At 45.6% G+C, this 22,467-nt stretch overlaps 2 protein-coding genes across 4 annotated transcripts in view; both read right to left on the bottom strand.

The window, feature by feature from the left end:
* Positions 1–3,011: 3,011 nt before the first annotated feature.
* Positions 3,012–7,163, bottom strand: POFUT4 (protein O-fucosyltransferase 4). Of its 2 annotated transcripts, none has more exons than XM_019625765.1 (3): positions 6,321–7,163; positions 5,577–6,202; positions 3,012–4,043 (listed from the first exon to the last, which is right to left on the bottom strand). In XM_019625765.1, exons 1-3 carry the CDS (start codon positions 7,032–7,034, stop codon positions 3,896–3,898), a joined length of 1,488 nt encoding a protein of 495 aa, XP_019481310.1. In that variant the 5' UTR covers positions 7,035–7,163; the 3' UTR covers positions 3,012–3,895. The 2 variants fall into 2 exon arrangements, with proteins under 2 accessions (XP_019481310.1, XP_019481319.1); XM_019625774.1 differs by lacking the exon at positions 3,012–4,043 and adding an exon at positions 4,050–4,342.
* A 123-nt stretch (positions 7,164–7,286) lies between these two features.
* The window catches only part of SEC24C (SEC24 homolog C, COPII component), a 30,410-nt gene continuing 15,229 nt past the window's right edge, over positions 7,287–22,467 (bottom strand). Inside the window, exons 2-22 of one of the 2 annotated variants that reach the window (XM_019625743.1) lie at positions 18,562–18,737; positions 17,972–18,343; positions 17,539–17,675; positions 16,252–16,320; positions 14,873–14,984; positions 14,513–14,640; positions 13,222–13,360; positions 12,901–13,016; positions 12,604–12,728; positions 12,285–12,476; positions 11,988–12,081; positions 11,658–11,774; positions 11,139–11,309; positions 10,509–10,605; positions 10,261–10,406; positions 9,904–10,042; positions 9,642–9,760; positions 9,366–9,545; positions 8,939–9,130; positions 8,614–8,703; positions 7,287–8,468 (exon numbers count right to left, since the gene is read on the bottom strand). In XM_019625743.1, coding sequence (XP_019481288.1) covers positions 8,328–8,468; positions 8,614–8,703; positions 8,939–9,130; positions 9,366–9,545; positions 9,642–9,760; positions 9,904–10,042; positions 10,261–10,406; positions 10,509–10,605; positions 11,139–11,309; positions 11,658–11,774; positions 11,988–12,081; positions 12,285–12,476; positions 12,604–12,728; positions 12,901–13,016; positions 13,222–13,360; positions 14,513–14,640; positions 14,873–14,984; positions 16,252–16,320; positions 17,539–17,675; positions 17,972–18,343; positions 18,562–18,737 — 3,052 coding nt within the window. In that variant the 3' untranslated portion in view covers positions 7,287–8,327. The remainder of the gene's footprint in view (positions 8,469–8,613; positions 8,704–8,938; positions 9,131–9,365; positions 9,546–9,641; positions 9,761–9,903; positions 10,043–10,260; positions 10,407–10,508; positions 10,606–11,138; positions 11,310–11,657; positions 11,775–11,987; positions 12,082–12,284; positions 12,477–12,603; positions 12,729–12,900; positions 13,017–13,221; positions 13,361–14,512; positions 14,641–14,872; positions 14,985–16,251; positions 16,321–17,538; positions 17,676–17,971; positions 18,344–18,561; positions 18,738–22,467) is intronic. The other variant, XM_019625754.1, reaches the window with a different exon arrangement.

Here is a 22,467-nt window from a genome sequence, read left to right as displayed (position 1 = left end):
TAGACTTGGCCCTTCAGTGGCTTCATCAGACTTGATTCTAAGTGACTTAACTGTTTATAAAACTCAGTCCAAAGGTGTGCCATTGATTTTCAAGGCATTTACAGATGAGCCCCAAGAAACGTTTCTGGTCATGAAAGCATAACTTCAACAATCTTGTAGTTCACAAGGTGACTATTTTGGAGGATCACTATTTATTTGGTTGTGTAAACTTGGTGTGCTAATCATTTATCCCAGATGTTTGTAATCTTCCCATTTTTTTCTGCATGACTGGTTCTTTTTCATGTTGAGTCTCAGTTCATGTCAGAGAGGCCATCCTTAACTTCTCACACTCCACCACCACGACCTGTTTTATTTCCTTCATAGTACCTATGAGTCTGAATTATCTTGTTCATTTATTGTTTGTTTCCGACCTTACCACCAACACGCATTTAAAATGTAAGCACCATGAGAAGGGACCTTGTCTATTTTGTTCATTGAATCCCCAGTGCCTAGAATAGTGTCAATAAATGTTAAATGAATGTTGCAAATATTTATGCAAGTATCGAACTTTATCATGCTCACCCTAGAAATGTAGCCAAGCAGAAGACACTGTTTAAAAATAAGCCATTTATTATACAAAAGGAAACCTGAGATAATAGAAAACGGCAACATTTGGAGTAATAAAGGCATCAGCCCCATTATCCACCCCCTCTCCAGCAGCACAAATAAAACTGAATTGTAACAAAAACTTCCACCACCAATAACCCCAAACCTGCTGCTGTACACAGACAGAGCAGGCTGGGCCCCAAACCAGAGAAAATTCACATTGCTTGCTTTCTCCATAGGGAAAGGGAAGCCTTTAGTTGTTAAGTGCCACGTGGCTATTCCTGGTTCTGCTTTCCCTTATGGAAATGTAGTATCTGGTTTACCTTGATCTTTTGTGAATACTTTTATGGCGATAGGAATAAAGGAAAAAGTCTGGGAAGTACTGACCACAAAGCAGGCATGAGTCTCCAGCCACAATCATTCATAAACTGTCCCACTTTGTACATAAAAGTGCTAAAGGAATGCCACTTAGAACTGGTGTGATTAGACAGGAGAAAAGGATGATTCTACCTTGCGTAACCATGACTTACCCTTTTTACTGTACATAATGAAATTTGAGTCCTAACTTTAGTTTGTACTTGGGTACTAGTATTTTGCACTATAAATCAGAATTTGCATTTAAATAGATTGCAAACTTAGAAATAGAGTCCTGAATTTGACTTCTTTCATGGGTCCCTACGTATCAACTTTTAACTTTTTTTTTTTTTTTTAGCTGAGCTGTTGGCAGCTCAGCTCTGGCCGGGAATTAAACCAGCAACCCTGTTGCTCAGAGCTTGCACTCTTGAGCGAGTTCTTAACCAACTGAGCCGCTTGGCCGGCCCAAATATGAGTATTTTTTAAGGTGTCTGTCTTTACCTCTTTTGCTTTTCTGCAAAAGTCCAAATAGGTTAAAGCAAACTTTCTATGCTGTTATGAAGGGCATTTTTTATTAAAGACTAACACAAAAAAGAACCACCCTACCATGGTAATCCAGCCTAAATTATAGTTTTCCTTGGCCACATCCTTAGATGTCATATTAAGTGTGGGACCCTAGTTGTTGAGGCATTTATATCTATGTATCTGATGGTAAATTTGTGTGTATATATACACACACTAATTTACCACCAGATATACTAATAAGCTATGGAACTTCTCTGGTGATAATTCATTAATACAACATTACTCCAGGGTAGCTCTAAGGGCCAAGGTATTCTTCCCTGTCTCCCTGCCCATGAAGCTGTATGTTCAAACCACAGCAACAGAAGAGTTTGGCTACATCCCCAAATCAAACAGCTTTTAATTTAGCCAGCCACTTGTGGTAGCTTAAATCTCATCTCACCTCTCATCCCCTTGAGCTTACAGTCTTGGGTGGGCTCCACCTGAATGTAGGTTCAGTAAGTATATTTATAAAGTTGTATGAAAGGATATCAGTGTTAGAATGAATGAAGTTGGAATATTCATCCCACTTAAAGTGAAAAGTGCTACAGAATATGAGATAATTACTAGAATTATTTTGCTGGGTTTTTTTCACCATAATTTTCATGACTCTGGGGGAAATGAGACTTTTGTAACATATAATAATAATAAAATAGAGGAGAGAGTTCACTAGACAAAAAAGAATACCTATAAAAGTTTCACTTTGATTCACACTGGCCTATTTTAACATTTCAATATTTGTATATATATAGATATGGTGCCAAAAAATGTATACACATTTTAAGAAAGGAAAAACTATTAAAATTGTAATACTCAATATATACCAATAACAAAAGATGAATACAAGTCATGTGTATACATTTTTTTAGCACCAGTATACGTGTGTGTGTGTGTGTGTGTGTGTGTGTGTGTGTGTGTGTGTAATGAGGTCTGACAATTTAGTTCATGAACTCATCCTAGAAAAAGCACTACATACCTCATTGCCAAATATCACTACAGTCCCCTTCGAAGTACTCCCTTTGGGAAGCTATGCTCCGACTCCAGTGCCTAGTCCACCCTTCAAAGCAATTTTGGAACTCTTTTTCTGGAGTGATCATTAGAGCTTTCGTCATATTACCCTAGATGTCCTGAATGTCATCAAAATGTCTTCCTTTCAATATTTCCTTTATCTTCAGGTAAAGAAAGAAGTCATTGGGGGCCAGATCAGGTGAGTAGGGAGGGTGTTCCAATACAGTTATTTGTTTACTGGCTAAAAACTCTCTCACAGACCGTGCCATGTGAGCTGTTGCATTGTCGTCATGATGCAAGAGCCATGAATTGGCGAAAAGTTCAGGTCATCTAACTTTTTCAGGCAGCCTTTTCAGCACTTCCAAACAATAAACTTGATTAACTGTCTAGTTGGTACAAATTCATAATGAACAATCCCTGATATCAAAAAAGGTTAGAAACATCATTGCAACAAGTTTGCAAATATAATTGTCAGACTATATACATATATATATATATATATATTTTTTTTTTCCTGCCATCATTTCCATCCTTAGTCCTCATCTCTAACTTAAAATAGAGCAGTTCAATTCATTAAATTGACATGGCATATATTCACCCCTCTGTTTCATCCTTCTGTTTGTGAGGTGAGAAGGAATTCCAGAATTCCAGATATGCCTTAGATAAGAAGCAAACCAGCAGTAAGAAAAGCTGTCAAATCTAAAGCCAGTTTAATGCAGGGGAGAATAAATGTGGGAGTGGTGGCAAGGATGCTGCATCATCATCTGAAATTGTGGAAAACTAGGAAAGAAAGCGCCATTTAAAATAAAAAGTTTGACAGGAAAGGCAAGATAATTAATATAATAAAATACAACTCCAGAGAACCAGAATATAACCCACCAGGAGTTTTGATTCACCCCTAGTTTATAAAGCAGGAGATGCAGAAAAGAGACTGGGAAAGGTACTGAATAATGAGGGGACTGAGGAACAGCAAAGAAGTTTTAAGACCCTAAACCTGGTCCATCTTACCTCAGTTTTAGCCAAGTACTAAGGTGTTATTCCAATCATAGTTGAGAGGATGAAATGACTAGAGAAACAAGCAGTTCTTAAAAAATTCTGTCAGAATCAGCACCTTGAATCAAATGGGTGTTTCAGGCTTCTCTTTTCCACTAAACCAAGAACTGGACGCCTTCATCTCTCCTTGAGGAGAGGCCCTATTACCACAGGCTGAAACCTTGACTACACATCATTTGGATACAATATCAGTGGATACAACTGGAATTCTGTGAATTCATGATAAGACAACGTTCATTAAAGGTTTCTGCAGTGGCTACCCCTCATGTTCCGTGGTAGAATAAGGACTTCCATCTCCGTAGCTCTACCAAGTTAAAGGCTCTCACAAGGGTAATTAGAGATTTTGGTTCCTTTTCATGAAGATCTCATATAGGTAATCCCAAAATTTCTTCTGCTGTGTCTCATTGTTGTGGATCATGGCAGTGAGAGCTTCCCCCTGGTCCAGACCTTGCCAATAATCTTGCAGCCACATCTCCTTCCAGCTGAAATATCAAAATGGGGGTTGGATTATGGAAACAAGCACAGCTATGAGTCCTGCTTTTCGCCAAAGAAATCTTAAGCAGATTCAGTGATCTGTGGCTAGCACAGGGCTCTGCTTCAAAGCGAAGGAAATGTGAAGTAAATCCAGTACTAGTCCAAGTGATAGGCAATAAGCCACAAAAATACCACACAGCCCCATCAATGTGTTAAACTTCCTGACTTGTCCGCTCCTGGTTCCCAAATGTGGAGGGAGTTCAGAGGCAGGCAAGGCAGGGGCCAGGTTAGGGAATCAGTTGTCTCCCTAAGAAGAGCAAGGGAACATATTTAGATGGTTACCTTTTAAGTTGCACCTTTATTTCAATAATCAAAATGAAGGTGCAGCAGCATCCAGTGTCTAGATGAAGACATAATCTGAATTTTTTTAAATGTTTATTGTTTTACATTTTTCCTCTAGTTCAGCATAAACTAGATACAAATTTCTGGATGGAGGACTCCATTCCCAGGACCAAATTGTGTCAGCAGTATGTCAACAGCCCTCTGCTGCCATCCACTGTCCAAATCGGTCTCTGCAGGCCATTCTAGCGGCCTCTTTCTCAAGTTTAATAATCATTTATTGCCTCTCCCAACAGGTGTGGTTTACTGCAAGTGACTTTAACAATTTCCCACCCCACCTCCCATGCTATGTTCCCAGTGCTACCACATTCTACCATCTACTGCAGTAGCCTCCTTCCCTTCTAATCCACACTGCCCACCATTGTTTTGGAAGTATTCCCTCTATTCTGTCTAGGGTGAACATAAAATTTATCATCCAAATCAAGGTACTTTTAAGAGTGAAAGGAGGTGCTATTATGCCAAGTTAACAGATGTTAACCCTGACAAACCTCCCTCAAAATACTCATGTTTGGATTCCTCATCCCCACCCCCACCATATAAAAGGTACTCAAGAAATAGCTGAGTTGATTTTCAAGGTAGTCCAACTCCTGAGCCAGGTATTCAGACTGCGTACAGCCTGGCCCAACTTTATCTGCCCATCTTTGTCCTCTCTCCTCACTTCTCTGAACAGGCTCTGCTTTGGTTGAAACCTTTTTTGAATTACTATTGCAAACATTGTCCACATAAGCTGATTTTCATATGTTGTTGCCTTGAATTATATTTTACATCATTTTTTAATTTTTTATTTGGGAAACTGTGTTTTTCTAGGACCCATCAGTTCCAAGTCAAGTAGTTGTTTCAATCTAGTTGTGGAGGGCACAGCTCAGTGACCCATATGAGGATCGAACCAGCAACCTTGGTGTTATGAGCCTGCGCTCTAACCAACTGAGCTAACCAGCCGTCCCTATATTTTACATCTTTACTGAGCTTCTTCAATTTGTCTTATTTCCCCAACTAGACTCTTGACACCTTAAAGGTAGAGTGAGCCTATGTCATAATTTCCTTATACAACATCCCATCAGCACCTAGTGCTAATTCATTGCCCACAGTAAGCAAATAAATCATTTAATTTGATGGCCACAAGGGACCCCAGTTACCCTTACCGGTCATTCTCAGGAATCTCTTCCACACTGCCAAAGCCAGGTGTTGGCACTGGGCAGTCCATGTGTGAAGGCTGGGCAATGTGAGGCTCTGGGACAGGGACGTCCCCAGGAGAGGCTGCGTGGGCTTTCTCGGCATCCAGCCGAGACAGTTCATAGTCACAGACGAAACACTCGAAGCCATTGAGGTAGTTAGGCAGTAAAGGATCATTCACTCCCCACTCCCGATGCTTCAGACTATCCAGAAGGAACTGGTTGGTGATGCCCCCAGGTTGCTTGTATGCCAGGTATTTCATATATTCCTCATCATTCTTGTCCAGAAAGTCAATAAACTCTGCCAGCTTCTGAGGTGACTCAAAGTCATCAATGAGGATGATGGAATGATTGTTTGGCATCCAGTCCCTCACAGAGGGAGAGCCACGGTACACAGGCACAGCACCGAGATGCATGGGGCGCCACAGTTTTTCTGTCATGTAGTCGTTACAGATGGCATTTTCGAGGGCCAAATGGAACTTATAGCGGGACAAGAAGGTCAAGAGCTCTGGATCCTCGGTGGTGGCTGTGGCTGTGTCCTGTAACCGCGGAGTGGGTAGCTCGCGATTTTGCAGGCATTTCCCGTAAGAGTCCACCTGAATGGGGTAGAGAACAGCCGTCAAGGGAGTCCAGCATATCGGCCTGGACACCAGGGGTGCTGGCCTCAGCCCGGCGCGCCCCCTCCCTTCCCAGCCCCGCCACGCCCGCACCCACCGGGATGTAGCGCATGAGCTCGCGCACGTAGCGGTCCCGGTCCGCAGGCACGTCGCAGTGGGACTGCAGATAGAGCAGCGGTGCATAGCCTCGGCGGCGCCACCCTGCGCGTTGCTGGAGCGGAGGCGCGGCGCGGCGTAGGTAGGCAGTCCCCGGCAGCCACTGCAGTGGCAGCGGGTAGTCCGAGTGGCGACTAAATGTGGAGGTAAGATTGAAGAGGCGGATGCCCGGACCGTGGCTCAGCAAGAAGTTGTTGAGGGGCGACTCCTCATGCAGAAGTGCCCAGCTCTGGTGCGCCAGGCGTGGCAGCGGTACTTCAGACGCTCGAAAGTCGGTGCCGTAGAAGAGCAGAGCGCGCGTGCGCAAGTCTCTCCACACTCGTCTGTCCCGGGACGCCACGCACGCGCCGCGCGCGCACTCGATGCGTTCCGAGTCACCCGGAAAGTGGGGAAAGAGCCCTGGGCTCCACCACAGCAACACCGGTAAGTCCACCGCCTCCTCCCTCCCTGGCCGTTGGGTCCCCGGGCTGCGCGCCACCCCCACTGCGCCCAGCGCTGACGGCGGCCGGAAAACTGCACCATCCCACGGCTCCGCCCACTCCGCCTCCCCACCGGTCGCCCCTTCTGCCACGAGCCCAGAGCCGCTGGCCACACAGACACTAAGCACTCCCAGAACGGCAAGCACAGACCCGGTAAGGCCAGCCGCCATGTCCATTCAGGCAGTCAGCCCCACTCCGACAGCACCAGACCCCGCCCTGCGTTGAGTTGCGACGGACCGAGTCAAAACATTACGCCACCGGGGCATGTGGCGCATGCGCAGCTGCACTCAGCCGGCCACTTCCCGGGAGCTACTACAAGGGGCAGGAAAGACTGGAGGGAAAGTGATACGTCACCGGTAAAAATGAGGCTACTGGTTACATCTTAATTTATTTTATTTCTTTACAAATTAAAGATGCATTGAAAAATAAACCAATGAAGAGAAGTGAGAGATCCAGAGCAGGGGCATCCCAGGCTGGGAGCAGGCAAGCCCGGCCACCATCAAGCCTAGCCCTTGTCCTGCTCCAGCCAGTTCGGGTTGGAAGATAATTGTCAGCCATTCTCCGTACCAAAGCCTGAGCGGTGTTCCGGCAGGAGAGAACAGAGCTCCGGCCACCTCTGCCTCTCTCCCCAACACCCCGTTTGGAGAAGCAGTGTTTCCAGTGGGAGTTCAGAGTGGGATGTGGGCTGGCTCTGTGAGGTATTGCAAGTTGATGACCAGGCTCCCTACAGAACCATCCAGTTTTGGGGCCTCTCCAGCTGGAAAGGAGACTGGTACCTCTCCAGATATTACTATACTTTGCAACTCATTTCCCAGGCTCATTCACCTCTGACAATCTGCCTCTATCCACGGAGTGATCACCAATCATTGCAGGAGAAAGAGCAATGGAAGCAGAGAAAGAAAGCTAATCAACCACCTCAGTAACTTTGACTTGGCTGCTGACTTCCAGGCCCAAGAAGGACCGGCCACTTTTCTCTCCACTACCTGTGGTCTATACCCCAGCTCTTGTGCACCTGTATGTTTTATCCCTAATATAGGAAGTTGTTGATGACACTGAGCTGAATTAGCCCCTCCCCCCATAGTAATCCTGGGATCCTCACTCCTTCCTGCCTGCCCCTCTCTTCTTGGAGGTTGGTCCAAAGGGACACATAATATTGCCAGGGTCTGGGTGCCTCCAAATTCCCCAACACCAAATCATGGACAGTGAACTGAGAAACTACATTCATTACGACAGGATTAGCAGGAAAAGGAGGGTAAAGTGAGGGGATAGGGGCACCTTCCATCAGCAGGACATGACCGAGTGGTAGGATACTTGAGCCCAGAAAGAAGGAGTCTCCTTTACCTTCCCCTCCCCCCAAAGAGACTGAGGTCAGCTTACATGACTTATAATATATGGAATTATCCCGGTTTCTCTGCCACTCTGGGGTACTTTCTGGAAGCTGGCCTGGGACTATGCTTTACCCACTTGCTCTAGCTCAGTAGCTGCCGAATCTCCTTGTGCATATGACAGAGAAAGTCCACATAGGATGCTCCTCCATTCAGGCTCTTGTCTTCCACCAGGAAGTGCTTGAACAGCATCTCCAGCTTGTCCTCCTGTTTTACCACGATAAGCTATGGCCAGAACACAAGGTCATGAGGCAGAGCCAATGGGAATTAACCATGCCCTGAAATCCCATTATCCAGTCACTTACTCCCCACTCCCATTCCCAGTGAAGACTTGACAAAGTAAGAAATCCAAGGTTCATATTAGTGTTACCTTCATGTACCGTGATCTCTGGGCCCTTAAGCTATCAATGAGGCCTCGCACCTTCTTGGACAGTGGATTATCCAGAACTGGCAGAACACTCTGAAACACAAAATTCATTTATCCTCATGGTAAGGTATTCTGAGTCCAGTCAATACGGGGCAGCACAGATTTATGCATCATCTGAAACAAGGAAGCCTGGGAAGAATGACACCACCCTCCCTGCCCTCCAAGTGTTCCCTGCTATTTAAGGGAACTAGCACACTAACTTTATTGGTTCTTACTCATATCAAAGTGCATTTCCAAACCCATATTCTCCTTGACGCCCTGCCCTCACCAAGCCACTGGGGATCTGACTGAAGGAGGAGATGTTGAAGAGGCTCTGGACAATGCCCTGTTGGACACTTGCTCCCACCCAGAGGAAAAGGTTAAGCCCATTCTCCAGCAAATATATATCCCCGTTGCTTAGACGCTCTTCAGATGCTCGAACTGCTGGTGGTTCAGTGGTACTCTCAATGGGAGACTTGGTCTAGATAAAAAGAAGGGGAAAATGTTACTAAGCACCATAAAACATGTTTGTCCCTGCCCCATATTCACAAAATTTCAGAAAGCTAAGTCCCTCAGTAACTCTTTCTGAGAGTTACATCAGATAATGTACATAAAAACAAATTCATTAGTGTCAAACACAAATAATATTAATGCTTCCTCTTCCTATGATGCCCCTTTCTCAGTGCAAGGTCTCATACTCCAGCCCTCAGTCGTACCAGTGGTAGGAGCCGAGGATAGAAGAAGACGTTGGTCTCAGCCACGTCCATGGAAGTAACTAGCTGTCGGACATAGGCACGGTCATCAGTAGTGACTTCAGCTCCAGGCTGCAGGACATCACTCTTCAACACACAGTTCAGGTAAACTGGGAGTAGCTTCATGCACTCAGGAAGGATCAACTGAGGGGTATGATCAAGATAAAGTCAATGGTCATGAGAAATCCCTCCCAAATGCAAACATTCATCCCAACAACTTCACCAACGTGCTTGCCCCACCTGTCCTGCAGAGGAGGGGCTGGCACAGTTCTTTCTGTAACAGGCCAGGATCTGGGCACACTGAGTGATAAGAGAGTCACGAACATTCTTCACAGGGCTGTTCAGGACCCCCCGGTATGCTGGATGGGAAAGAGAGATAGCACAGTCACTGGTCAGCTACCCCATCACATGTGCCTTCCCACCACACCTACCCAGGAATGCTCAATTGTTGACCGTCACCTTCCTCAGCCCCAGTCCCACCCTGCCCTGCCTCTACCCTCACCAAACTTGGCCATGTAGTTGATGAGCGTGTCAGTCTCACAGTTTCGATACAGATCAGCTAGCTGGGTGCAGCAGTTCAGGGCCAGGTTGTGAATACGGAGCCGTCGCTGCCCTGCACAGCTGGTGTAGAGCAGGGCACACTAGGGGAAGGGAGAAAGGGGGCGCTCACACCCCTCCCTCACCAAAGGCCTCTGAAAAACTGCCCATTTGCTATATATTAAACTAGAGGAAAGATAAGAACCATCCCTTCCCCAGCCTCTTCTAGTCCTCTCTACACACCCCTCACCCTCTTTTCTGCAGCCTATTTATATCCAGTGAAATGACACTTCCTCCCCTGCCCCTGCCTCCCGCCTGCCACCTGCAGGAGGGCTCCACTCTCTTCATTGAGCCGATCATCATGCTTGAACTCCACAGTCACCGTCTTGTCCCCGTCCAGCCCAGCCAGCTCCACATCTGTTGTGTTGCTCATGTAGAAAGCCCCAAAGAAATCTACAGCACGGATACCTGAGGCCACATGGACAGGGTCAGGGCTAACGGTACAACAGGTGCCACTTGCCTCCCTCCTAGATTTATCCCCCCACCTGCTCTTCTCCAACCAGGACTGACCAGTACTTGTCCGGACCCGCATCACAGCATCAAAGCCAACAACCTTCTGTACATCCCGACGCAAGTCACTCAGGAACCGTTCCTGGTCGTTCTCCACCTGCAGCCCCCAGGCCCAGAGTCACATCACTGACTATGTAATATCTGCAGACAATCTCCCTGTACCCACCCCTGCCCCCAACACACACACACACACACACACACACACACACACACACACACACATATACTTTACAAGCTGCTGAACTATAATAACAATAACAGTGAGGATGATGACAATAATAGCTTTTAAGCACTTCCAGGTACCACATCAAATACATATAATTACTTAACCCTGATGACAAATCCTAATTAATAAATATTAAAATCCCATTTTACAGATGAAGAAACAAAGAGATGATAGTAATTCCTCCAAAGTCATGTAGCTAGTAAGTGGTAGGGCCAGAATATCAACCAAGGACTGATTCTAAACCTGATGCTCCTAACCGCTACACTCACGGCTCACTTCTTTACACTATGTGGTCGTCTCCTCTAACACTATTCCTGTTTATGAGTAAGCAACTAAAGAGCCACTCCACATGTAGACAGACATTCCCAGTCCTTCCATTTGCCACCCAGAGTCCCATGCCATACCTGAAAGCAAGTATATTTGTAGACAGAGCCACCAGTGAGCTGGGGTACAACAGACAGTGTGGCCACATCCATGTACTGGTTAGGGAAGAGGAAAAGGTCGACACAGCAACCTTGGGCCACACAATCTTTGGCCAGGCTCTGATAGGCACCTGTCTGAGGCTGGAACAGAGTCTGGGGAGGTACAGAGGACAACATTCAATATCTTAGCCCCACCCTATCTGAGAACTATATATGTAGTATGGGGTATTTAAAGACATGTAAGACTTCAGCTCTACCTCACAGGTAGAGCTGTTTTCCTATTAAAAAAAAAAAAAAAAGAATCTACCAAGGGCTTCGGGACGAGATAGGGTAGAAAGGTGGGGAGTGGTGGAGAAAGTTGGCAGTTCACATGTGTGACATGTGAAAGAGTAGTGTCTAGACCCAGTCCTCCTCAAGAAAATTTAGGGTACTGTGTTGCATTGGGAAGAGTCACCGCCTTCCTCTGTAATGGAAAGTCCTCCCTCCATCCCCCCCCCCCACCTTCTCCTTGTCTGTGTTGATCAACTTCCGGTCATCCCTGTTCTTCAGTTTCCCTGGGGCCTCGGCAATGGGCAGGGAGGTGTGGAACAGAAACAGCTTCCCTGCACACTCGGCAGCCTAGGAAAGAAGAGAGGACTGCTTGTTTATTCTTTCCTTTATCCATCCATTATTCATTCAAACCCTCCCTTGTCATTTATTCAGTGCCAACTATGTCAGACAGGCTGACTCACTGGACAGTCGTCAATCACTGAAGAAACGGGTTGTATCCCAGGGGGTAAGAGGGTCAGAGGAAAGTGAGGCAAAGGCGATTGCTGGGGATGCTAGCCTTACCTTTAGCGCCTCCATTCCAGCCTGGATAACTGGGGCAAATACTGTCTCTGTCTCTCTTGTGTCTGCAAACATTTCTGGAATCTGATCCAATAAACTGAAGAGATAGGTGACAGGAGGCAATCAAAACTGCTATCCAGATTCCAGAGTCCCCAGTTCCCTGAAGAGTCATCTGGTCCTCAGACTGAAAACTCCTGAGGCACCGCCCCTGTCCATCTACTGAGCCCTCTGCTCAACTCTCCCAGCTTTCTGTGGTTGTACCCACCCCACCCCCGCTTCACCCCACAATCTGGCTCTTACCTGGTGATGACTGCCCGAGACTCACTGACATTGACCAGGAAACCATCCAGCAGTGGCACAAACATGTCAGCCACATCAGATACAACCATCATCTGTGGCTGGGCCAATGAGCTCTTCACATTGTAGAAGTGGAGCACCTTATTATAGGTGACAAAGCCAACTCTGATTGCTGACTCTTCTGCCCCTCCCTCTCTGTAGAAAGTGACATTGTTACTCAGGTCTGTCACCTTCTCCATCACTCAGCTTCATGACATCAGGCTCCAGACACCATCACCACCTCCAGCATGCAAAGGAAGCATCTCAGCTCCCTAACACTCACCTAGGCAGGAAGTCTAACAATGACTTGAGCTCCTCACAGAGGAGCCTAACAAGTCCACTCCTGATGGCATTGTAGGAGACATCAATCATGAAGATGAAGGCAGGAGGGCTGGGGAACTTATTGTTCTGAAAAGGAGGGAAATGTTGGGAGGAAAGGAGTATTGGTAAGTAGGCCAGGTGACGAGAAAGAAGCCAACATCAAAGGGGACAGCGAAAGGGTGAGGGAAATGATCACAGCAATTCTTAGCTGTCTCATTGTCCTCCACCCACTGTTCCTCCCCATGCTACCTTCCCTCACCTTGCAGTAATCTACAGTGGCCAAGAATTCATAAGAGCCCAGGGATAGCTCAGGACGGTCATAAGCATCCACACGTTTGCCGGTATGATCCAGATGTTGAAAATACTGGGGGGGAACTGTGGGGAGTATGGCAGAGTGTTACTCAAAGGCCCACTCTCAATCTTAGTCTGGCCCTGGCTGAGCTTACTCTACTGCCCCACATCCCCACAGATGCCCTGCATCCCCAGTTCCTAGATAATAGACCCTCATCTATCTAACTAAAAAGAGAACACTGAAGATACAGTCAGAGCTCCCCCCGAGTCCCAGCCATTGTGAACATACCATCATTGATACAGCTGCAAAAGCAGCACTGGAAGCGCCTCCCTCCTTCAATGAACTGCATGAAAGGGCACATGTACGCTTTGCAGCGATTGCAGCGCAAAGGGCCCGATTCCCCATGGTCGACAACATACGGTAAAGCCTAAGGAGCAGAGGGGAGGGGCTCAGACATAGAGGGAAGCCACAGTGGGTTGAGACGTGACAATAGATGAGAAACAACCTGGAGGGAGAAGCCATGGCTCAGATACTTTGCCTGGGGAGGGAGTCCAGTGAAGGAGAATAAAAACAAATTATGAGCGTACTGGTTACAGGCATGTCCCTAAGAATATAAATTCCATAGCTTCCTCTCCCACTCCCCATCAGAATTTTATTTCTTGAAAGGGGACTGGTGAATTGGCTCTACCAATCCAGAGGCTGCCATGGGCATATGAGGAGCAAGCCAAAAATTACCTAGGATTCTAGTTTCTGGCCCTATCTTCAATCCTCTTCACTCTTGCCCCTAGGAATCTTGACTCCTGCTTCCTTCCCCAATCAAGTACCTATGATACTTGTCCTCCCCATCCCTGGGTTTCTGTGACACCTACTGATGTCCCAGGCAGATGTCACCCTACAGGTAAGAGGCCAGCAGCCAAGTGTCCAAGCATCCCCATTGAAATCCAGGAAGAGAAAAACGCAGCAAGACAGAGGGAAGCAGGATGTAAAGTAAGCCTTGAGCTTCCAATTATAGAGAAGCCCACCCTAAGTATGATAAGCTAGGCATGAACATGAGGGTATCCTACCAAGGCTTGGCAGAGCAGCTGCCAAACTCTCTTCATGCCAATTTCAGGTATTGGAGTGATAGATCAGGGCCCAAGCGAGGTAAGGGACTACTGAATCCTAATCTACCTTTTTTTCTGATATGCTGTCCTAATATTCCTAACCTACCTGGAATGATAGGACAGCATATAAGAAAAAATAGAATGATGTGCTTTTAATCATCTAGAAATGAAGATACTATTAGAAGCTCCTGGATCCAGCTGTCTCCTCTTCTATACATGTTGGCCCTGCCTCTTTGCATATTGTTTGTTTCCCCTATGGACCCTGCTCCTATCCAGCAATTTCTTGGGCTTTTGCTGTCATTCCTCCCACCCCGCTTCAGGCATGGGCCCTGGGATAGAAAGCTATTGAAGATATTCTCCCCTCCCGCCCAACTAAGACTTCTTCCATCGTGACTGTCAGAATCACATCTAGGAAGAAGTCTTATTCCCCCTCCCTCCCTCCGTTTCATTATACTCTAGTCCCTTCCCTGACTTACCTCTTCTGGCGGCAGCCTTGCCAGCGGCTTGATGACAGCTGCCAGGGGCACCTGAGCCTGCTTAGCCATGTCAGATGTGCAAGGGATATTATAGGATGTGCATCGGATGTATCGGGGACTTGCGTTCCCTGAAGGAAGAGGTAGAAAACCTGAGTCAGATCACAGAATCCCTCCAGACAACCAGCTCTCCATTGCTGATCCTCCCCATCATCCCCACAAAAGCTAGAGCCAATGGTGGCTTTTTTCCCCTAGAGACCAATGAGGGGCTGGTCTCCAATTAAAAACTGACAAAAGCCCTATCTGTAAACTGATAATCTTGGAGTAAAAGCCCCCACAGGGAGGAGTTAATGTCATTCTCACCTTGGTCTTTCACCAGGAAGTTGGTGGTGACTAAGGGTGGCACCTGGCCCCGTACTCCAGTAACAAATGGCTCTGAACCCCGGTTATTCCTGTCATCCTCTATAACCTGAATCTGTAGGGAAAAGTGAAATGAGTAAGGTGACAGAAGAAAAGGGAGTACCAGGTCCCAGAGAGCCAAAAAAGGCTTAAAGCTGCAGCACAGAAACTAATAATTTGCCAAGGAACACCTCATGCACCAGGCCCGTTCTCCTTCTGGAGAGCATATGAAATGCTACCATAAGCAGCAAAATGCTGAACAGGCAACACCAAGAATGGGCTTCTTTATGATCGCCCAGACCCCCCATCAGTGGTGATCACCCTGTTATTCTACCCCCTTCAGAAGAGTTCCAGCTCGAATCAGAAACCTTCAAACATGATCTGATTCCACTTCCCTCCCCTATCAAGCCTACCCCTCCCCCCTCTCCCCAAGACACATTCTGAGTCAGAGCAGGAAAACAGACAACAGTAACCATGTAAAAATGACTCTCTACTCGATGAAAGTAGAAGGGACAGGGTGAGGAGAGGATTAAACAGCCAGAAATGACCAGGGAGGTGAGGAAGCAGATGCTGCCTTATTTTCAGGTAAGCATTAGTGTGTAAATATGGGAGAAGAGGATAAGTACCCAATTCTTATAGCCCAGTCCTCAGTCCCCCATATTTTGACAATCCAGCAAAGGGAAAAAAAAAAAAGATTTTGCAAAGGTGGTAATCAAATCTTTGTGCAGGCTGATGACCTTTGGTCAGTTACTTCAAGATGAGTTTGGCAAAATCAGAAAACAGAGAATGAGACTCTATATCACATAGAAGGAGTTGAAGCTTGGAAATATATCAGTCAAATAGACTCTCCAGGTGAGAAAGCAGCCCACACTTTCCCAAACAGTAATCCCTTCCCCTGTAAGAAATGCCAGTATCCCAAACCTGTACATTTATAGCCATCTACCCAAATGTCTCTACAACAAGCTATAGACAAATCAAACCCAAAGGGAGGGATCTACCACTCACCTTTGTCCTGTTCCATCAAATGTCACATGCAGGCTCCTGGAGGAGCCAGCAGGACTAACACCCAAGCTTAACATGCCACCTGACCCCTCCCTTCGAGCCTGACCTTCTACCACCCCGTACTTCAGGCACTGCTAACAGCTTGCTACTTCTGCATTACATGGTGACTTGAGGCATGCACATCCTTCTAGTTTATAAAACCAAGGTCTAGAAGGACTAAGGGAGAAGGAGGGTGGAGAGGGATGGACATGGTGGATGAGGTACAGATGAGGTCGCAGACATGCATGGGTGGCACTAACACAGGGATGGCACGCGCACACACACCCACCCCCTGCACTTACTGGACTAGGAATGGCATCAGGGTCTATTCTGTGCCTGGTTTTCTGCTGAGGAGGCAGCTCATTGAGTTGCTTTTAGTGTTTTAATAATAAAGGCAGCAGGGGAATACAGGGAGGGAGACAAAAGAACAAGAAGCAGATGTTACTTCTCTCAACCCTGATGAGTTAGACATGAACAGCTAGAGCCCAGCTCATACTGCTGAAATCAGGCTCCCTCTAGATCGGAAATTCCAATCTGTCTGGCCCAACACAGAGGCTTTAACAGCTCAGCCTATGATGTAGAAAAATAAGGAGGGGGCATATAGGAGGCAAGCAGGGGTGATACAAGGAGGGGCTGAATGGGAGAATTCTTAAGGGAGAGGGATATTCCCTCCAAAAGGCCAAACCTCACAACTAAGGACTATTCTTATGCTGAAAGGAGCCTCCCCTCACATCCAACCAGACTCTCCTCAAAGGAGTTTAGGTAAAGGAAGGAGAGGCTGCTTAATCCTTTCAGGTCCCCTTTAGCCAGCAAGGACCTTCACCCTGGTAGTTCCCCAAAGGAAGAGGGAAGAGAACAGAATGAAATATGACAATGGCTAAGCATGGTGAGGTAACTGACATAGCAAATGTTGCAGACAGCACTATAAAGTGGCCCCCACTTGGGAGTACAGTCCCAGCCTCTCATCCAAGTATGACAAGGAAGGCCTGAGGATTCTGAAGGCTGTAAGGGTGCGATTCACCCTCATCCTGGGAGAAGCAGCTTCCCCAAACTGCCCTTGTAAACTGTAGATCACTTTCCCATCCACACAGCAGGAGCCTAGCAAACAAAAGTACTAAAGGCTTTCTCCTAAAACACTGTCCTAGCAGGGGCAGAGAGAAACCAGTGAGGCTTTCATTCTCTTAACACCTAACACCAGAGAATTCCCACCAGCTCTACCCATTAAGAAGAAGACTGCAGTCTTACTAAGAGGACAAAACCTGTACCCTGCCACTACTCCACAGAAGGGCAGAGGTTACCATGCTACGTCCAGTAGTTGACAAAATGTAGCACTCAACCCAGAGTTCTACTGACACTGCTGATCTCTCTTGGTTGGCTTCCCTTCCTTTTCTGCCCAGCTACGGAGTAAAAGTGCCCCCAAAGTTCCTGGAGCCTCAAATTCCAGTTCAAGGAGTCAAAAATTACATCTAGGTTCTACACCTGCAGGATGAATGAAAACGGAAAATGCTAGGCAAACATCTCATCTAGGTTGATTTACTTATTTGTCAGCCACTAACTCCTTCCCTGGGACCACATAAGCATCTACTTACAGGGCTCGGGATGGCATCAGGATCCAGGCGCTTAGGAGGCAGTGGTTGAGGAGGCCCGGGCTGGCTGCCAAAAGTGGGTGCTGCTGGGTAGGGACTTCCATAATTGGGCTGAGGGCCCCGGGCTGGTCCAAAGGAACCTGGACAAGGACACAAGGTTGATGAACTCACAATCCCCTCTCTACCTCTTCTTAAGGCCTCAGGAAAATGACCGTACTCCTATAAATGTAGAATTATGAGGCAGAGTAATGACCATTCAGAGAGAGACTACATTATCTGAACTATGAGAATAAAGGTGTTTGTAAACCCTACATCCTAGTAACAATACCCTGAAGCTATTCATCTAGTTCACCACTTAGCAAGCAATACTAACAGCAAGCAAACACCTGAAAAGCTTAAGCCTTTGGCTCCTAGACAGATCTTGGGGAAAACTCACCATTTTGTTGCAGCTGATAGCCTGGCTGCTGGGAGGAGTGCATAGGTGGTGGTGGTCCTGGGAGCCCACTCATCTGGGTGCCAGGGTGCAGAGCTTGAGGAGGAGGTGAGGACACATGATTGGGCTGGCTCACTGGGGGTCCCCCAAAACCCTGTCCAGGCAAGGGTGGACCAGTCATCGAAGGCATTCGAGGAACCCCTGAAGCTGGGGGTGTGAAGTTGGAGGCCGGTAGTGGGGCAGATCGCTGGGGAGGCTGGGTCCCAGAATGACCCTGGGCCTGGCTAAGGGGAGGAGCCTGGCCCTGAGGATAGGAGCCATACAGACCAGAGTTGGGGAAACTTCCTGAGGCTGAGGCCAGTGATGTTGGTGGGCCTAAGGAGTAGAAGAGGTAGAGTCAAAACGCCAGTCATTCTGCCTTCTTGTTCAGTAAATCACTTCCCTTTCCACATAAGAGGAGCAGGACTGACTATCCACCTGCTAGTGCTCAGAGGCACAGGAAATAAAAAGGATTGAGGTATACCCTACAGCCTGATACTGCTAAAAAAAAAAGGGGGGGGAACAGTAACATTCCTGTGGTCACAGCTACTTACCATAGCCCAGCCCTGAAGGGGGAGGGGCTGGTGCCACAGCACCACTGATCTGCATTCCAGCCAGCTGGGCAGTCACCTGTGCACTTGTCGGGGGAGGGCCATAGGGCTGCAGCACATTTGGCTGGCTGACCATAGGGGCCAATGGCGCTGACCCAAATGGCTGAGACCCAGGGAGCCTGTGAAGAAAAGGAAGACAGTAATGACTAGTGGACTGGACACGCGTCAAAGTTGGCAGGAACTCTATATCATACAGGAAGCTATATTGTTTTACAATATCTTACTCTTCTCATCTTTTATGGCTTCATAATTTTATGTATTTGTGGATAAATTACATTCCTGATCATGTGCACTATGATTATTCATGACAAATCTTGTTTTCCATTAGGTTCACTCCACAAATATATGCCAAGCACCCACAGATCAAATATTATTTACTCTGCTACTTAGATTATCACCTCCTCTGCCTTAATCCTTTGTTGACAAACTACCTCAGTTTTCTAATCAGAAGCCCTGAAGGAGTTGAAAGAGACGGTACACAGAAGCATTAACACAACAGGCACTCACTCAAACAAATGCGGTATGATTGTTTAACCAAAGTATTTATTACTTTATCCTGGGAAAGATGTCAGAAAGATCTGTAACATCAGAGGAGTAGGTCAGCTGAGTTTGGCATTCTGTCCTAATCAGAAAGATGATGATGCCAACTTCACCAGAAAAGGACGAGACAGACAGGACATAAAACAAGTAGCCTTCTAGCTGGATCTATCTAGCGAAGCCTCATTACTTGGATAGCTGTGTTGGACAGTCCCATTACATCAGATGGCACATTAAAATATAAATACAGAATCATTCCAATATCATTGCATACCAACTAGCAACTGCACTGGTGTTTTACACTACAGAAATCTACAACATAGATCATAACCAACAAGCTCCTTCTGGGATTTCAAAAGTGAATCAAATTCTTCACAATAGTAATTTGTTACATTGAAATTCTGATTTATCCTTCCCATTTATTTTGTCTCTCCTGAATAACTGGTACTTTATTATATTTGGTCAGCTTCTATTAGTCCTGTAGTTTAACACTTTTCATTCATTCATACAACTTGTATTTCCTGAGTGTTATGCTAGTGAACCTTACCTCCCTAAGCTCTTTCATAGCCCTATACTGTTAACCCCATGGCAGATGCTCATAGATCCTTGTCAGAATAATTATATTCCACAGACCTACTCCATTAATATGGATAATACTATCAGCTACCCAATGTTATTCTGTCATGCCCTGATAACAATAAATCACTATTTGTGTATATATATATATATACATATATATATATATACATATATATATATATCTGTATATAGCTTTACAACTTATAAAGCACCTCTTAAGTGCTGTAGTGTAATCCTCGCAGCAAAATAATGAGGGAGACAGCAGATAAAAAACTAAGACACTAAGGGCGGCCAGTTAGCTCGGCAGTTAGAGCGCAGTGCTCACACCAAGGTTGCTGCGCCCTCTACAACTAGATTGAAACAATTACTCAACTTGGAGCCTGGAAAAACACACTGTTCCCCAATTAAAAAAAAAAAAAAATTAAGACACTAAGAGTGTAAGTGGCAGACCAAACTAGAGCTAAAGCCCAGATCTGATTCTTAGTCCAATGTACTTTTTTTTTTTTTAATATTTTATTGGGGAATTGGGGGAGGGGACCAGCACTGGGGAATCGGGGAAGGGGAACAGACAAGTTGCTGTCCTTTTGTTCTTCAATCTAGTTGTGGAGGACGGCACTTCACTGGCCCATGTTGGTATTATCACTGCTCTCTTCCCGGGTGAGGCAGTCGCTTGCCGGCCATTGGATGGCAGCTCACAGCGGCTCACAGCAGCTTGCGAAATCTCACGCCTGCTGCAGGCCAGCCCCACTGCAGCCTAGGCCATTGCCGGCGACTCACAGCAGCCCAGCTCCAGGTCAAGCTGTTGTTCACCATCTTAGCTGTAGAGGGCGCAGCGTCACTGGCCCTAATATGGGATCCGAACCGGGGCCCTGCTGCTCAGAGCTGGCATCCCAAGCCAACTCCTAACCAACACACCACTCGGCCAGCCCTGTACTTTATTTTTAAATCGTGAAATATAACATATATAGAAAAAGTTACATAAAACATATATGTGCTGTTGAATAATTATAATAAAAACACCCATGTAACCAAAACCAAATCAAGAAATAGAATACACTAGCATCCAAAGGACCTGGTGTCTCTCCTCCATCATAGCTCTCTCCCTTCTCCCAGAGGTGATTACTTTCCTGACTTCCTAATAATCATTCCATGTCTTTAAAAAATATAGTTCAGTTTTGTCCATTTTTTTAAACTTTTGTAAACATACTCGAGTTTTGCTTCTTTTGTTCAACTGTATGTTTATGAAATTCATCTATGCTGTTGCACATAGCATTCCCTTTTATTTAGTTATTCCATTAAATAAACATGCTGTGATTCACTTAAACATTTTAATGTAGATGGATATTTAGGTTTTTCTAATTTGGGGATATTACAGTGTTGCTATGAACACATACATTTAACTTGTTTATATATACATGAGTTTTTCTAAGTCATATATCTATGAGTAAAATCATTGGATTATAGGGTATGCATATCTTCAACGTTAACAGATAATTCCAAATTATTTTCCCAAAGTAGTTGTACTAATTTGCATCTGACCATCAGTGGTTAAGAGTTCCTATTACTCCATATCCTCAGTAACATTTAGTATTATCAGACTTTGTAATTTTGCTAATCTGATGGATACATAGTAGAATCCTGTTGCGGTTTTTAACTTGTATTTTTTTCATTACTTATGAGGTTGAACATTTTTTTTTTCTAATTACAGTTGACATACAATATTATATTGGTTTCAGGTGTACAACATAGTGATTAGACATTTATATACTTTAGGAAGTGATCATCCCAATAAGTCTACACCATCTGACACCACACATAGTTATTACAATATTATTGACTATATTCCCTATGCTGTACTTTACATCCCCATAACTATTTTTATAATTGGCAACTTATACTTCTTAATCCCTTTCACCTTTTTCACCCACCCTCCCAACACCCCACCTCCCATCTAGTGATCATCAATGAACAGCTTTTTAATATGTTCTTTGGCCATTCATATCTCTTATTTTGTAAAATACCTATTCTGGGTTTTGTCCATTATTTTTTCAACTAGATTGACTTTTTCTTATCAGGAAATAAGAGTTCATTACATAATCTGGATACTATTTTATGTATTTATGTCTATTTTATGTGTAAATATATTTTTCCATTCTGGAACTTGTCTTTCCAATGCACTTTCCATTCTGTGTCTCCCTCTGTGATCATTCCCATCAGCACAAAAACATACAAACATCTCAAAGCAATTCCTATCAAAATACCAAAGACATCTCTCACAGAACTAGGACAAATAACCCTAAAATGTATATGGAACCATGAAAGACCCTGAACAGCCACAGCAATCCTGAGAAATAAGAAAAAAGTGGGAGGTATCACACTACCTGATACCAAATTATACTACAAGGCTATAGTAATCAAAACAGCATGGTATTGGCATAAAAACAAACACATAGATCAATGGAACAGAATCAAGAGACCAGAAATAAATGCATCCCTATATGGTCATTTAATCTATGACAAGGAAAGCAAGAATTTACATTGGGGTAAAGACAGTCTATTCAATAAATGGTGCTGGGGGGACGGCCGAGTGGCACATTGGTTAGGAGTTGGCTTGGGACGCCAGCTCTGAGCAGCAGGGCCCCGATTTGGATCCCACATGCAGGCCAGTGACTCTGCGCCCTCTAGAGCTAAGATGGTGAACAACAGCTCGACCTGGAGCTGGGCTGCTGTGAG

The sequence above is a fragment of the Hipposideros armiger genome, unplaced genomic scaffold (assembly GCF_001890085.2).
Source record: "Hipposideros armiger isolate ML-2016 unplaced genomic scaffold, ASM189008v1 scaffold_15, whole genome shotgun sequence".
Classification (NCBI taxonomy): domain Eukaryota; kingdom Metazoa; phylum Chordata; class Mammalia; order Chiroptera; family Hipposideridae; genus Hipposideros; species Hipposideros armiger.
Note: the sequence above shows the minus strand (reverse complement) of the source record. Positions and strands in the feature narration are given on the sequence as shown.

Excerpts from the sequence above, each read along its gene's own strand:
- POFUT4 (XM_019625765.1), bottom strand. The coding sequence starts at position 7,034 with ATGGACATGGCGGCTGGCCTTACCGGGTCTGTGCTTGCCGTTCTGGGA. Across the intron at positions 6,203-6,320 it reads AGCTCATGCGCTACATCCCG|GTGGACTCTTACGGGAAATG; the intron begins GTGGGTGCGGGC and ends TACCCCATTCAG. Across the intron at positions 4,044-5,576 it reads GAGATTCCTGAGAATGACCG|CTGGAAGGAGATGTGGCTGC; the intron begins GTAAGGGTAACT and ends TTGATATTTCAG.